The following is a 17,781-nucleotide window of genomic DNA, read 5'->3' as shown; positions in this document are numbered from 1 at the left end:
TAATAATGATGTCCTCGTTACAGTAGGGAAAAATGATGTCCTCGTTACAGTAGGGAAAAATGATGTCCTCGTTACAGTAGGTAATAATGATGTCCTCGTTACAGTAGGGAGTAATGATGTCCTCGTTACAGTAGGGAATAATGATGTCCTCGTTACAGTAGGTAATAATGATGTCCTCGTTACAGTAGGGAAAAATGATGTCCTCGTTACAGTAGGGAATAATGATGTCCTCGTTACAGTAGGGAATAATGTCCTCGTTACAGTAGGGAATAATGATGTCCTTGTTACAGAGGGAATAATGATGTCCTCGTTACAGTAGGTAATAATGATGTCCTCGTTACGGTAGGTAATAATGATGTCCTCGTTACGGTAGGTAATAATGATGTCCTCGTTACAGTAGGTAATAATGATGTCCTCGTTACAGTAGGGAATAATGATGTCATCGTTACAGTAGAGAATAATGACGTCCTCGTTACAGTAGGTAATAATGACGTCCTCGTTACAGTAGGTAATAATGACGTCCTCGTTACAGTAGGGAATAATGACGTCCTCGTTACAGTAGGGAATAATGATGTCCTCGTTACAGTAGGGAATAATGATGTCGTCGTTACAGTAGGGAATAATGATGTCCTCGTTACGGTAGGTAATAATGATGTCCTCGTTACAGGAGGGAATAATGATGTCCTCGTTACAGGAGGGAATAATGATGTCCTCGTTACAGTAGGTAATAATGATGTCCTCGTTACAGTAGATAATAATGATGTCCTCGTTACAGTAGGTAATAATGATGTCCTCGTTACAGTAGGTAATAATGATGTCCTCGTTACGGTAGGGAATAATGATGTCCTCGTTACAGTAGATAATAATGATGTCCTCGTTACAGGAGGGAATAATGATGCCCTTGTTACAGTAGGTAATAATGATGTCCTCGTTACGGTAGGTAATAATGATGTCCTCGTTACGGTAGGGAATAATGATGCCCTCGTTACAGTAGGTAATAATGATGTCCTCGTTACAGTAGGTAATAATGATGTCCTCGTTACGGTAGGGAATAATGATGTCCTTGTTACAGTAGGGAATAATGATGTCCTCGTTACAGTAGAGAATAATGATGTCCTCGTTACAGTAGGTAATAATGATGTCCTCGTTACAGTAGGGAATAATGATGTCCTCGTTACGGTAGGTAATAATGATGTCCTCGTTACAGGAGGGAATAATGATGTCCTCGTTACAGGAGGGAATAATGATGTCCTCGTTACAGTAGGTAATAATGATGTCCTCGTTACAGTAGGGAGTAATGATGTCCTCATTACAGTATGGAATAATGATGTCCTCGTTACAGTAGGTAATAATGATATCCTCGTTACAGGAGGGAATAATGATGTCTTCGTTACAGTAGGTAATAATGATGTCCTCGTTACACTAGGGAATAATGATGTCCTCGTTACAGTAGGTAATAATGATGTCCTCGTTACAGTAGGTAATAATGATGTCCTCGTTACGGTAGGTAATAATGATGTCCTCGTTACAGTAGGTAATAATGATGTCTTCGTTACGGTAGGTAATAATGATGTCCTCGTTACAGTAGGTAATAATGATGTCCTCGTTACGGTAGGTAATAATGATGTCCTCGTTACAGTAGAGAATAATAAACAGCAGATAAAGCAAAGTGGTAGAACTTTTTATAGAGTATGACTTATCATCGTTATATCAAAAGGTAAGCTTGGCCAACGCAAGCAAAAATAAAACGACTTAAAATAATCAGCGATGTAGATTTACAACATACATTTAACATTTTGCAGGTTCAGATGTTATTGGCAGTATTGTACATTCCTTTTACTACAATTCATGACCTTATTAGGATGATTAAGTAATAAATACATGCATAACTACGGTGTTCATTACAGAAATAAAAAACGTTTTCCCCATAACCCTAAGTACAAAATACAGCATGCAAAATCCTTGTTTTCTTCCTTAAATTTTTTTTTTTTTTTTTGTAAAATAATATCAAGCAGAATAAAATTTTGATAAAAAGTATAAAGTCTATATTTCTTGCAATTGGGAGAAAGGGAATCAATCCACCAAGATTGAAATAAAAAGCTGAAAAACTAAAATAATGTTTTGATACCTCAGCACATACTTACCAAACCTTGAGGGGTTCTCCAGAACATAAATAGTTAGGCCTACCAATGGACGAGTATGTGAGGTCAAGTTTCAGTAAGTTCAGTGTCATTAACCAGGGGTCATAGTAATCATTTATAGAGGATGATAGCAAAGATTAGCATTAATAAATTTATAGAGGACAATAACAAAGATCAGTATTAATAAGTTTATAGAGGACAATAGCAAAGATCAGTATTAATAAGTTTATAGAGGACGATAACAAAGATCAGTATTAATAAGTTTATCGAGGACGATAACCAAGATCAGTATTAATAAGTTTATAGAGGACGATAACAAAGATCAGTATTAATAAGTTTATAGGGGACCATAACAAAGATTGGTATTAATAAGTTTATAGAGGACGATAACAAAGATCAGTATTAATAAGTTTATAGAGGACGATAACAAAGATCAGTATTAATAAGTTTATAGAGGACGATAACAAAGATCAGTATTAATAAGTTTATAGAGGACGATAACAAAGATCAGTATTAATAAGTTTATAGAGGACGATAACAAAGATCAGTATTAATAAGTTTATAGAGGACGATAACAAACATCAGTATTAATAAGTTTATAGAGGACGATAACGAAGATCAGTATTAATAAGTTTATAGAGGACGATAACAAAGATCAGTATCAATAAGTTTATAGAGGACGATAACAAAGATCAGTATTAATAAGTTTATAGAGGACGATAACAAAGATTAGTATTAATAAGTTTATAGAGGACGATAACAAAGATCAGTATTAATAAGTTTATAGAGGACGATAGCAAAGATTAGTATTAATAAGTTTATAGAGGACGATAACAAAGATCAGTATTAATAAGTTTATAGAGGACGATAACAAAGATTAGTATTAATAAGTTTATAGAGGACGATAACAAAGATCAGTATTATAAGTTTATAGAGGACGATAACAAAGATCAGTATTAATAAGTTTATAGGGAACGATAACAAAGATCAGTATTAATAAGTTTATAGAGGACGATAACAAAGATCAGTATTAATAAGTTTATAGAGGACGATAACAAATAATTTTAAAGAGGACGACAGCAAAGATCAGTAATAGTCTAGTGGAAATAACCAAAGTCAATTAACAGTAATCTAGATCGATTGGCTACAAATAAGGTAACTTTCCAGTAATCAAAATACAAACATCAGTTATCAAAATGAAATAGAAGTCAGGTAATTAACCATGGTTTATTTCAGTTACCAAGATTAAAACAGCACTAACCATGATGGTTTATTTTCAGTAACCACGTTTAACAAGTATTGTTATATGTAATATATATGTGATTTAAGTAAATTTCCAAAAGAACAAAACCATAATCTATGTGTACCTTTTTATTAAGCACACCACTATATAACTAAGCTGGAGTATATAGTTAATTTTACAGAATTATATTCTTCGCCAAAAAATGTGAATTCACAAAAATTAATCTAATCATCAACATCACATCAATATCATGTCTATATCATTCTATCATTAATGCACAGCAACATACCCATACCTATAAGACATCTACACCTAACCAACATTAACCTATAAGTCATTAAACTGAGTTTGTATATTCTACACCTAACCAACATTAACCTATAGGACATTAAACTGAGTTTGTATATTCTACACCTAACCAACATTAACCTATAAGTCATTAAACTGAGTTTGTATATTCTACACCTAACCAACATTAACCTATAGGACATTAAACTGAGTTTGTATATTCTACACCTAACCAACATTAACCTATAGGACATTAAACTGAGTTTGTATATTGAATATCTACACCTAACCAACATTAACCTATAGGACATTAAACTGAGTTTGTATATTCTACACCTAACCAACATTAACCTATAAGACATTAAACTGAGTTTGTATATTCTACACCTAACCAACATTAACCTATAGGACATTAAACTGAGTTTGTATATTCTACACCTAACCAACATTAACCTATAGGACATTAAACTGAGTTTGTATATTGAATATCTACACCTAACCAACATTAACCTATAGGACATTAAACTGAGTTTGTATATTCTACACCTAACCAACATTAACCTATAGGACATTAAACTGAGTTTGTATATTCTACACCTAACCAACATTAACCTATAGGACATTAAACTGAGTTTGTATATTCTACACCTAACCAACATTAACCTATAGGACATTAAACTGAGTTTGTATATTCTACACCTAACCAACATTAACCTATAGGACATTAAACTGAGTTTGTGTATTGAATATCTACACCTAACCAACATTAACCTATAGGACATTAAACTGAGTTTGTATATTCTACACCTAACCAACATTAACCTATAAGACATTAAACTGAGTTTGTATATTCTAAACCTAACCAACATTAACCTATAAGACATTAAACTGAGTTTGTATATTAAATATCTACACCTAACCAACATTAACCTATAGGACATTAAACTGAGTTTGTATATTAATTCTACAACCTAACCAACATTAACCTATAAGACATTAAACTGAGTTTGTATATTCTACACCTAACCAACATTAACCTATAGGACATTAAACTGAGTTTGTATATTCTACACCTAACCAACATTAACCTATAGGACATTAAACTGAGTTTGTATATTCTACACCTAACCAACATTAACCTATAGGACATTAAACTGAGTTTGTATATTCTACACCTAACCAACATTAACCTATAGACATTAAACTGAGTTTGTATATTAATATCTACACCTAACCAACATTAACCTATAGGACATTAAACTGAGTTTGTATATTGAATATCTACACCTAACCAACATTAACCTATAAGACATTAAACTGAGTTTGTATATTCTACACCTAACCAACATTAACCTATAGGACATTAAACTGAGTTTGTATATTGAATATCTACACCTAACCAACATTAACCTATAGACATTAAACTGAGTTTGTATATTGAATATCTACACCTAACCAACATTAACCTATAAGACATTAAACTGAGTTTGTATATTGAATATCTACACCTAACCAACATTAACCTATAGGACATTAAACTGAGTTTGTATATTCTACACCTAACCAACATTAACCTATAAGACATTAAACTGAGTTTGTATATTCTACACCTAACCAACATTAACCTATAGGACATTAAACTGAGTTTGTATATTAAATATCTACACCTAACCAACATTAACCTATAAGACATTAAACTGAGTTTGTATATTCTACACCTAACCAACATTAACCTATAAGACATTAAACTGAGTTTGTATATTCTACACCTAACCAACTTTAACCTATAGGACATTAAACTGAGTTTGTATATTGAATATCTACACCTAACCAACATTAACCTATAAGACATTAAACTGAGTTTGTATATTGAATATCTACACCTAACCAACATTAACCTATAAGACATTAAACTGAGTTTGTATATTCTACACCTAACCAACATTAACCTATAGGACATTAAACTGAGTTTGTATATTGAATATCTACACCTAACCAACATTAACCTATAAGACATTAAACTGAGTTTGTATATTCTACACCTAACCAACATTAACCTATAGGACATTAAACTGAGTTTGTATATTCTACACCTAACCAACATTAACCTATAGGACATTAAACTGAGTTTGTATATTCTACATCTAACCAACATTAACCTATAGGACATTAAACTGAGTTTGTATATTCTACACCTAACCAACATTAACCTATAGGACATTAAACTGAGTTTGTATATTCTACACCTAACCAACATTAACCTATAGGACATTAAACTGAGTTTGTATATTCTACACCTAACCAACATTAACCTATAGGACATTAAACTGAGTTTGTATATTCTACACCTAACCATGAGTTTGTATATTCTACACCTAACCAACATTAACCAATAAGACATTAAACTGAGTTTGTATATTCTACACCTAACCAACATTAACCTATAGGACATTAAACTGAGTTTGTATATTGAATATCTTCACCACCTCGTCCCGTTGTCCCTAACTACTGTTACTCTCCAACATGTACCTACCCAGCTTGTGTGGCCTCATTGCCCTGAGATTTAATGGAGTCGTACATGAAGAGAGGCGCCCACAGTGCCAGGGCACCGGTAGTGAATGCTACACAGGTAAATCCTATTGTTGACAACACAAAACTTGGTCTGTGGAGGAAACAATGAAACAATTCAGCAGTCGATAAAACACTATGTTTTCACCAGTGAAATATTTGAGATGAAAACAAAGTCAGCAGTAGATAAAATTTATATTTTCACCAGTGAAATATCTTAAATGAAAACTTAGTCAGCATTAGATAAAATATGTTTTCACCAGTGAAATACCTTAAATTATCAATGTGATAAAAGCTTATATTTTATCATCTTCACTATATCATCACTTTTACTTTGGAACAACTGATAGTGATTAAAGCCATCTTAAATCTGTTTCCATCTCAGATTTATTAAACAAGCCACATTCTATCTCTCCATGGCCTCTTTCTTACAGACTTCCATAACAAATCACTTATTTTATAGAAGAAAAAACAACAGAAAATGGAAAGAGGTGAAAGATCCTGAATATCAAACCACCCTATATAGACTGGTAATTACATTTTGATAACCTCCTTGAGATCTGTGATGTAGCTTGTGTTGTGGAGAGTGACTCCTCCCTCAGACATCCCTCGCTTCGGCTCCTTTAGTACCACTAGGATCAAAATCACACATACCACACCCAGTACGGGGGTCACCTGGAAATACGGAGAAATCCTATCATACTATATCTTACCAGAAAAGGAATAGTGGGAAACTGATACTATAATATTGTAAATATCACCAGTACAGGAAAAGTGAGAAACTTATACTAAATCCTATCAGGACATATGTACCGTGAAAGGTAACCTTCTAAATCTTATCCTGTGAAAGTTACCCTACTAAATCTTATCCTGTGAAAAGTACCCTTCTAAATCTTATCCTGTGAAAGGTACCCTTCTAAATCTTATCCTGTGAAATTACCCTACTAAATCTTATCCTGTGAAAAGTACCCTTCTAAATCTTATCTTATGAAAGGTACCCTTCTAAATCTTATCTTATGAAAGTTACCCTTCTAAATCTTATCCTGTGAAAGTTACCCTACTAAATCTTATCCTGTGAAAAGTATCCAACTAAATCTTATCCTGTGAAAGGTACCCTTCTAAATCTTATCCTGTGAAAGGTACCCTTCTAAATCTTATCTTATGAAAGTTACCCTTCTAAATCTTATCCTGTGAAAGTTACCCTTCTAAATCTTATCTTATGAAAGGTACCCTACTAAATCTTATCCTGTGAAAAGTACCTTTCTAAATCTTATCTTATGAAAGGTACCCTTCTAAATCTTATCCTGTGAAAGTTACCCTACTAAATCTTATCCTGTGAAAAGTATCCTACTAAATCTTATCCTGTGAAAGGTACCCTTCTAAATCTTATCCTGTGAAAGGTACCCTTCTAAATCTGTATCCTGTGAAAGGTACCCTTCTAAATCTTATCCTGTGAAAAGTATCCTACTAAATCTTATCCTGTGAAAGGTACCCTTCTAAATTTTATCTTATGATAGGTACCCTTCTAAATCTTATCTTATGATAGGTACCCTTCTAAATCTTATCCTTATGAAAGGTACCCTACTAAATCTTATCTTATGAAAGGTACCCTTCTAAATCTTATCCTTATGAAAGGTACCCTTCTAAATCTTATCTTATGAAAGGTACCCTACTAAATCTTATCTTGTGAAAGGTACCCTTCTAAATCTTATCCTGTGAAAGGTACCCTACTAAATCTTATCAGGAGAGGAATAATAGGAAATGTATACAAGATCTTATAAGGAAAAACACCAATGATCAAACAAAAAAGCGTTTTAATACAAAACAAGTCTTAAGCTTTTCAACATCAGTCTACTCTCTTTCTAAAATAATATCAATATGTTTTCTACTTTCTGTAAAATAAAACAATGTTTTGTATTTAATTCAAAACTTCTATCTTTACATGTTTTAAGTATAATGCCAACAAGGTGTTAATACTCATATTCTCATTACTAGTCCTCAGACTAGCTGAAGTAAGCTATTATTTCAGTAATATAATGTATTACTATTACGGTACCAGTAAGCTATTATTTCAGTGATATAACTATTACAGTACCAGTAAGTTATTATTTCAGTGATATTACTATTACAGTACCAGTAAGTTATTATTTCAGTGATATTACTATTACGGTACCAGTAAGTTATTATTTCAGTGATATTACTATTACGGGACCAGTAAGGTATTATTTCAGTGATATTACGGTACCAGTAAGTTATTATTTCAGTAATATTACTATTACAGTACCAGTAAGTTATTATTTCAGTAATATTACTATTACAGTACCAGTAAGTTATTATTTCAGTGATATTACGGTACCAGTAAGCTATTATTTCAGTGATATTACTATTACGGTACCAGTATGTTATTATTTCAGTGATATTACTATTACGGTACCAGTAAGCTATTATTTCAGTGATATTACGGTACCAGTAAGTTATTATTTCAATGATATTACTATTACGGGACCAGTAAGTTATTATTTCAGTGATATTACTATTACAGTACCAGTAAGGTATTATTTCAGTGATATTACTATTACGGTACCAGTAAGTTATTATTTCAGTGATATTACTATTACAGTACCAGTAAGGTATTATTTCAGTGATATTACGGTACCAGTAAGTTATTATTTCAGTGATATTACTATTACAGTACCAGTAAGCTATTATTTCAGTGATATTACTATTACAGTACCAGTAAGGTATTATTTCAGTGATATTACGGTACCAGTAAGTTATTGTTTCAGTGATATTACGGTACCAGTAAGCTATCATTTCAGTGATATTACTATTACGGTACCAGTAAGCTATTATTTCAGTGATATTAAGGTACCAGTAAGTTATTATTTCAGTGATATTACTATTACAGTACCAGTAAGGTATTATTTCAGTGATATTACGGTACCAGTAAGTTATTATTTCAGTGATATTACTATTACAGTACCAGTAAGCTATTATTTCAGTGATATTACTATTACAGTACCAGTAAGTTATTATTTCAGTGATATTACTATTACGGTACCAGTAAGCTATTATTTCAGTGATATTACTATTACGGTACCAGTAAGCTATTATTTCAGTGATATTACTATTACGGTACCAGTAAGCTATTATTTCAGTGATATTACTATTACGGTACCAGTAAGCTATTATTTCAGTGATATTACTATTACAGTACCTGTAAGTTATTATTTCAGTGATATTACTATTACAGTACCAGTAAGCTATTATTTCAGTGATATTACGGTACCAGTAAGTTATTATTTCAGTGATATTACTATTACAGTACCAGTAAGTTATTATTTCAGTGATATTACTATTACAGTACCAGTAAGCTATTATTTCAGTGATATTACGGTACCAGTAAGTTATTATTTCAGTGATATTACTATTACAGTACCTGTAAGTTATTATTTCAGTGATATTACTATTACAGTACCAGTAAGCTATTATTTCAGTGATATTACGGTACCAGTAAGTTATTATTTCAGTGATATTACTATTACGGTACCAGTAAGTTATTATTTCAGTGATATTACTATTACGGTACCGGTAAGCTATTATTTCAGTGATATCACTATTACAGTACCAGTAAGCTATTATTTCAGTGATATTACGGTACCAGTAAGTTATTATTTCAGTGATATTACTATTACAGTACCAGTAAGTTATTATTTCAGTGATATTACGGTACCAGTAAGTTATTATTTCAGTGATATTACTATTACGGTACCAGTAAGTTATTATTTCAATGATATTACTATTACAGTACCAGAAAGCTATTATTTCAGTGATATTACGGTACCAGTAAGTTATTATTTCAGTGATATTACTATTACAGTACCAGTAAGCTATTATTTCAATGATATTACTATTACAGTACCAGTAAGTTATTATTTCAGTGATATTACGGGACCAGTCAGCTATTATTTCAGTGATATAACTATTACAGTACCAGTAAGTTATTATTTCAGTGATATTACTATTACGGGACCAGTAAGTTATTATTTCAGTGATATTACAGTACCAGTAAGCTATTATTTCAGTGATATTACGGTACCAGTAAGTTATTATTTTAGTGATATTACGGTACCAGTAAGCTATTATTTCAGTGATATTACGGTACCAGTAAGCTATTATTTCAGTGATATTACTATTACGGGACCAGTAAGTTATTATTTCAGTGATATTACGGTACCAGTAAGTTATTATTTCAGTGATATTACTATTACGGTACCAGTAAGTTATTATTTCAGTGATATTACTATTACGGTACCAGTAAGTTATTATTTCAGTGATATTACGGTACCAGTAAGCTATTATTTCAGTGATATTACTATTACGGGACCAGTAAGCTATTATTTCAGTGATATTACTATTACGGGACCAGTAAGCTATTATTTCAGTGACATGAATTCATGCAGATCACACCGAGACATTAGTCCTTACCCGTAAAGCCCATTGCCAGGCCCCTAAAGCTTTAGCTACGTTGGACCCCACGATGTAGCCCAAGCCACTGAAAAATAAAGCATATAATCACTTATATTAGAGTCACCATACCAGTACAATACATACTGAGTTAGGTTGTGGATCCCACACTTCCACCAAATCAGCCAGAATTTGATTCCGTGATAGTAAAGTACCTGTCTGACCTTATGAGTTATCTCTGAGTTACCTAGTTATCTCTGAGTTACCTAGTTATCACTGAGTTACCTAGTTATCTCCGAGTTACCTAGTTATCTCCGAGTTACCTAGTTTTCTCCGAGTTACCCAGTTATCTCTGAGTTACCTAGTTTTCTCTGAGTCACCTAGTTATCTCCGAGTTACCTAGATTTCTCAGAGTTACCTAGTTTTCTCCAAGTTACGTAGTTTTCTCCGAGTTAAATAGTTATCACTGAGTCACCTAGTTATCTCCGAGTTACCTAGTCATCTCTGAGTTACCCAGTTTTCTCTGAGTTACCTAGTTTTCTCCAAGTTACGTAGTTTTCTCTGAGTTACCTAGTTATCTCAGAGTTACCTAGTTATCTCCGAGTTACCTAGTTTTCTCCGAGTTACCTAGTTTTCTCTGAGTTACCTAGTTATCTCTGAGTTACCTAGTTATCTCCGAGTTACCTAGTTATCTCTGAGTTACCTAGTTTTCTCTGAGTTACCTAGTTTTCTCCGAGTTACCTAGATTTCTCAAAGTTACCTAGATTTCTCAGAGTTACCTAGTTATCTCTGAGTTACCTAGTCATCTCTGAGTTACCTAGTTATCTCCGAGTTACCTAGATTTCTCAGAGTTACCTAGTTTTCTCTGAGCTACCTAGTTTTCTCCGAGTTACCTAGTTATCACTGAGTCACCTAGTTATTTCCGAGTTACCTAGATTTCTCAGAGTTACCTAGTTTCCTCAGAGTTACCTAGTTATCTCCGAGTTACCTAGATTTCTCCGAGTTACCTAGTTATCTCCGAGTTACCTAGTTTTCTCAGAGTTACCTAGTTTTCTCTGAGTTACCTAGTTATCTCCGAGTTACCTAGTTATCACTGAGTCACCTAGTTATCTCCGAGTTACCTAGATTCTCAGAGTTACCTAGTTTCCTCAGAGTTACCTAGTTTTCAACGAGTTACCTAGATTTCTCTGAGTTACCTAGTTATCTCCGAGTTACCTAGTTTTCTCTGAGTTACCTAGTTATCTCTGAGTTATCCAGTTTTCTCTTACATTAAGACTATACACTACTATCATTACTAGCTTGAGATAAATAAGAACATTTCGTGATCTTGATTTTTTCTTCCTTTTTTTTTTTAAAGATTTTTTTTTTATATATTTTCAATGGACAAATATTGCACACAGGACCTTATACAAACAAATAAACATGTACGACATAAATAACAGAGATAAACTCTTGTACCATAAAAATGTCGGGATCACAATCATAATGGATTTTTTACATGATGTTCGTTCAAAATCATCCATGCCCTGAAATTCTTATCTACTTTACTAACATTCCAGACAATGATGTGAATAAATACATGTATGTAATACAAACCTTCCAACTGGAATGGCGAAGTAAAATACCATGAGCATTCTGGACCTCATACCTCCAGTGAACAGATCTGCTATAATTGTTGGGGCGATAGTAGAATAACTTGCCTCTCCTATACCAACTAATGCTCGCATTATCGCAAAGCCATAAAAATGCTGCAATAAGATCAGAAATAAAACATTATGATGCTGTTCTACTGTTCCTGCTTCTTCATAGTTTTTCTCATTTCATCATGTTTGTCATACAAAATATGCATTTCGAGGGTTCTATTGGCCCATCAGAGGCACTGTACATATATAGAATTTTTAGTGAGCATGTAGCTGGAAGTCCATGGATCGAGATAGAACTACTAGAAGCCACAGGCTAATCATACAAATACTTCAAATTGATAAAAAGTAAAAACATTTCCACCTCATAAACATTTTTAAGAAATGATTTAAAATTTTAAAATCCTTAAAACAAGTTTTACTGATAAAATTAAGAAAAAAATTGTGGATAAAACTTTGTCTTCACCTTAGTAACTTTATAAACCCCTATTTCACATCACAGTGCATCATTATGTAAGAAAATTTGGCCTCCTCCAAGGGCTTGATATTTCCAGTTCTATTTTTAGTAACAGTGACCTTGACCTATGGGACTTTATGTCTATTGATCATGTGAAGATTACTAGTCCCTGTATAAGGGCTTTTGATGATATATTTTTGTTAGGATATCAAGTCTGGTTCTATTTTTGATAACAATGTACTTGACCTTGACTTTGACTTCAGGAAGTTTTTAATCTCCTATTGCATCTCATTTCATCTTCACTATAACAGTATTATCAGTATATAATTATATATCTTCACTATAGCAGTATTATCAGTATATAATTATATATAACACTTTCACATGACCCAGGACTGATTCACTCAAACAATGTAACATGACCCTATCATTGTATATCACACATGTCCATAGATAACACAGACAATATAGCCTTGTTGATATCGATACAAGAAACACAACATACAAGAATTTTTATTTTGCGTCGTGTGACTTTAACAACAAACATTAGCTCAATAAAGCTATTTCTACGACGTCCATGAATTTTCACTGAAACTTCTATTCCTGTATGACAAATGTAAACTAGATGTGATTTATTAACTGATAATCAAAGATTATATATAAAACCTGTTTTTTTAATTAATAATTTTAGTGATTCACAAAAATTTCCCTGCATAGATTGAAGCCAAGACAAATGTTTCTGTGCATGTTATCTATTTGTCTAAAAAATATTATTGCAGTAAGAAAATGTTCATTCAGCAACAAAAAACCACAATACTATTGGTAGACATGAATTTACAGAGGACTAATATAAATTGCATTATCGTATTTACCATGAAATGCGCCCAGAGAGCCTGGCCATATATCACACAAACTTTAACTTTAAACAGGAATGGCTTATTGCACATGAGTCCCTGCTAGCATGATGGGTGACATATATATACAATGAAGTAAAAATAACAAATGATCAATGATTGGACATGAGCTACGGTAATTAATACAATCACATCTTGTCTATACTTACATCTCTAGGTACCATAGATCCAGCCAAAGTTACGACCGACCAGAAAAATATACCTCCAGCCATGATGTATTTTCTCGTATATCTATCACCAAGGAAACCAAATATTGGGGAAAATACCATATATGTTAATACAAAGACTGTCTGTATGAGTCCATCCTCGGAGTTCTCCAGATTGTAGAAGTCTTGGATATCTTTAAGTACACCTGTTAGAAGAGAGAAAACCTCATCATAGCCATAACATTCGATATATAGAGGTTACAAAACGGGCCTCAAACTATCCTTTATCTTGAGTATTCCACAGTTTTTGTTGTTTCTCCAATACTTATATATACCTATACGTTTGTGTGTACTGGAAGTCAGCCTTCCACGGAATGCTAAACTGAAGCTATGCAGCAAACCTTTAGCATGCATGCGAAAATAGCATGTGTGAATGAGAGATTTCAAAATTTGGAAGTTTGTTAATCTAAATATTGGGCGTGGTCGATATTGAAGACAAGCAATTTCATAGAAGTATGATTATTTTAACCAGTGTGTTGTTTTATTTAAAAAGTTGTCATGTGTGGGTTGGATAAAGGACTCGCAATCGGCGAACATTGTTTTGGGAAAGCCCTTTTCATATTGAACTTTGAAGAGGTGGGTATTTTAGATATGTATTATGTTATTCATGTAAACTGGTAGAAGCTGTATTTCTATATAAAATAGAGATTGAATAACAAGTTGTAATATATATTTATATGGTCAACAATTGTAACTGAGTATAATCGGAAAGATGCTTCATCTTTATTGTTTAATTGTACGAATATATTGTATGTATAGTAATATAATGTATTTCATGTTACAGGTGTTTTTGTTGAGATTGAACTCTGGGGTTGTGTTGTATTGTGAGTAAAACATGACTATTACACATCTACCTCCATAGATATACCGTATTTGACTTAATAAGGGCGCCCCCACTGTCAATTACCCGCACCCTGCGCCCTTATTAGGTCAAATACGATACATATATGACATGTAGACTTTATACCTGTATGATCACAGCTAATTTCTTGCTGGTGGCTATAGACACCTATAAAGTTACGTAAGAATACCTGATCAAGTGTAATCTGTTTCTTTGACACCTATACATGTACAGGTAACCTTGGTATATCTAAGGCCGACTTGCATATACATAACAGAAAATTTGTGAATCAGAATTGATATCACATGAGGATACAGCTATACTATTACACTCTTTGTGTGTGTGGGGGAGGGGGGGGCAGATTCAATGGTTACATAATTATGTATAGAGTGGGGGTACGTAATTTCGCACACTTTCGGTATGTATTTAAATACATTTCCATCAAATCAATTTCAAATCAAGAAAGAATACCTCACATTGTTAGATGTACAAATGCTTCGTAACATACAAGTGTGCAACCTGATATGCGCACACGTATCACTGCGCATGGGAGCTGTTGTTAACTTGTGTTTATTGCTGGGTTTGAAGACGATCGGGAACGTAATTTCGCACACCCATCTAACTTATTTAATTTTGTTGGTAAAAATAGTTTCCAGTCATCTTGTAGACAAACAACATCCTAAACTAAGATTAAGCCCAATGCCATGATTAAAAAAATCTTTAAAAACAAAATAATGTGAAATTAGAAAGTGTTAATTTACCGCCATTTTAGCTTTAAGTAATGACCGCTCCCTACGGAGGTAATGTAAACAAGGCGGTAGTCTAACAAGGCGGTGAAAATGACGGGGTGTCTACAGGTCAGCGCTGCTATAAGTTATACTTAAGTGGATTTGTATTCAGTTTTGTTTATAATCTGATCAAATAATATTTTCCCTAAATATTTGCAAATTCACATGCCAATCAACAACTGGGATTATTTTAAATAAAATATTTAATCATCCGGTATCAATTTTATCGGAAGAGAGTCGTATCAATTAAAATTTGTTTTCAAAACGAACTTTATCTGAAAAGATGTACTTAAAATGGCAAATGTTCCACTAAAGGTTGGCATTAGTCAACATATAAACAAAAAAGCACAGTCCTCGACCACTTAGAGGAAAAACGCAAAAAATCGTCAGGTGTGCGAATTTACGTACTGTGCGAAATTACGTACCCTTGCTCTATATATATACGGTATACAGTGAAGAGATAATCTTACAACTCCAACAGAAATTCTTGAGTTGATGCTATGGAAAAACTTATTCAGTTGTCTAACATTGTAGTATTATATCAATGACCTACAACATCCCACATCTTGTTGACAAACTACATATGTACATGTATATTCATTGCTATCATAGCAGCTGTACAGTACTGTATGGTTAACTTGGCATCAAAGTCTGCGACCATACATATAAATCGTATTGGGTTATTTAAACATATAATCTAAAGAACCCAGGCACGTGTGTTTTTAACAGGTTAACCTGATTATGAATACATATAAAGAAACAACACATTACTTTATACTTACAATAGCACTCGCCTTCAGTACTTTACTTACTATTTAACCCACCCCTCCCCCACCCACCCACCATAACTTTCCGTAACGGTGGTATTGTTATATTGTTTTCACCTGCAACTGTATATCTGTCCATGTAGTTGAGGAGGTTAATACACAAGAGAATCGCTACCGACGCATAGGCTGTAGATTTCGGTATGGACTCGTCCCCATACGATTCCACCACAACGTGCTCGGGAACCTCAACCTCTGGATGGCGTCGATTGCCATCGTCATCGACGATTGGGGCAGTATCTGAAAAATCAACAGGCATTTCATCCAGTTGAACGGTGTCGTCGAAGGGAGGGACGAATTTACTCATTTGTAAACATATCACATGGACCAAGTACGTAGAGACTCTTGACTGCCTGTCACAAGTGGTAACCTAAATAAACCGGCTTATCATCAAGCTTCTTCGAGACCAAACCAATCGCGATTCGAGAACCTTTAATGTTTGACTTACCGGAAGTTGATTCTTTAAGGATGCGAACACGTTGATTTTATTCAAAATTCTTATGGGCGTAGATTCTAGTTTGGGTTTCGGAAAACGTGTCTGCAAAATTTTTTTTTCTGAACCAGAATCTTGTTTTATTCGGCATAGCCGTATAATATTCTTTTGGTCCCGAATATGACGCGACATGTGGCGTTACTGGTCAAGATGATGTATATGATTGGTCAATGTAGCGATAAATGCAAAATGCAGATATTCAGTTAAAAACGAAACAAGGTTAAGATTGAATGCATGCTAAATAAATGGATGTATCTTTTTAAATGACGCATTAATAAAATTATATTCCTGATCCAAATGTAGTCTTATTTTCAGTTCGTTAATTAATTTCACCAGCAGTTTTACATTATAACCAACAGCATTAAAACTATGCCGTTTAACTTTTTAAAAGATATTTCTCGTTTTAATTTAAGATATGGATATAATGGTCAACGGCCTGTTCCCGTTAACTACGCTAATCTTAGGTAGCCTATATCTCAGACTGCGCGGTTTGCCGTTTCTGTTATGCCGCTGCTCTTTTTTGTATAGATCACATAAGGCATAATTATATCCTGGTTAAACTGGGTAATTCGGGATAAGTCAGACATATCCCGAATTAATCAAGATTCTTGTAACGTTAACGTTGACCTTGTACATAGACTGTTAAGACGCCGGAAGTATTCTATAGCCCACATGATGTCATTTCTTTATTACGTCACCATGGTGTTTTTACTTCTGGCTATATATATATATATATATACACTATCTGCTTCAATATATAGAGGATATTGAATGCATGCTTTCCCGTTTGATATCACGTATATTTCACGAGTATGACAGAATATCGATATTTTCAGGCGTGCGAAGCCATAGCATTGTTCCTTAAAGTCATGATATACCTTTAAACACCATATATATTTCACCAATCAAAA

At 33.4% G+C, this 17,781-nt stretch overlaps 1 protein-coding gene across 6 annotated transcripts in view; it reads right to left on the bottom strand.

Moving 5' to 3' along the window:
- The window catches only part of LOC117333599 (protein spinster homolog 1-like), a 37,611-nt gene that overhangs the window by 17,597 nt on the left and 2,233 nt on the right, over positions 1-17,781 (bottom strand). For all 6 annotated transcript variants that reach the window (XR_004533948.1, XR_004533949.1, XM_033892962.1 and 3 more), the window contains exons 2-7: positions 16,438-16,617; positions 13,868-14,070; positions 12,304-12,455; positions 10,729-10,795; positions 6,779-6,915; positions 6,206-6,334 (exon numbers count right to left, since the gene is read on the bottom strand). Coding sequence is in view for 4 of the 6 variants with exons in the window: in XM_033892962.1 (XP_033748853.1) it covers positions 6,206-6,334; positions 6,779-6,915; positions 10,729-10,795; positions 12,304-12,455; positions 13,868-14,070; positions 16,438-16,617 (868 nt within the window). In the remaining 2 variants the exon portion in view is untranslated. The remainder of the gene's footprint in view (positions 1-6,205; positions 6,335-6,778; positions 6,916-10,728; positions 10,796-12,303; positions 12,456-13,867; positions 14,071-16,437; positions 16,618-17,781) is intronic.

This window comes from Pecten maximus, chromosome 8, assembly GCF_902652985.1.
Source record: "Pecten maximus chromosome 8, xPecMax1.1, whole genome shotgun sequence".
Taxonomy (NCBI): Eukaryota; Metazoa; Mollusca; class Bivalvia; order Pectinida; family Pectinidae; genus Pecten; species Pecten maximus.
The sequence above is the reverse complement of the archived record's forward strand: the minus strand, read 5'-3'. Positions and strand labels throughout refer to the sequence as shown.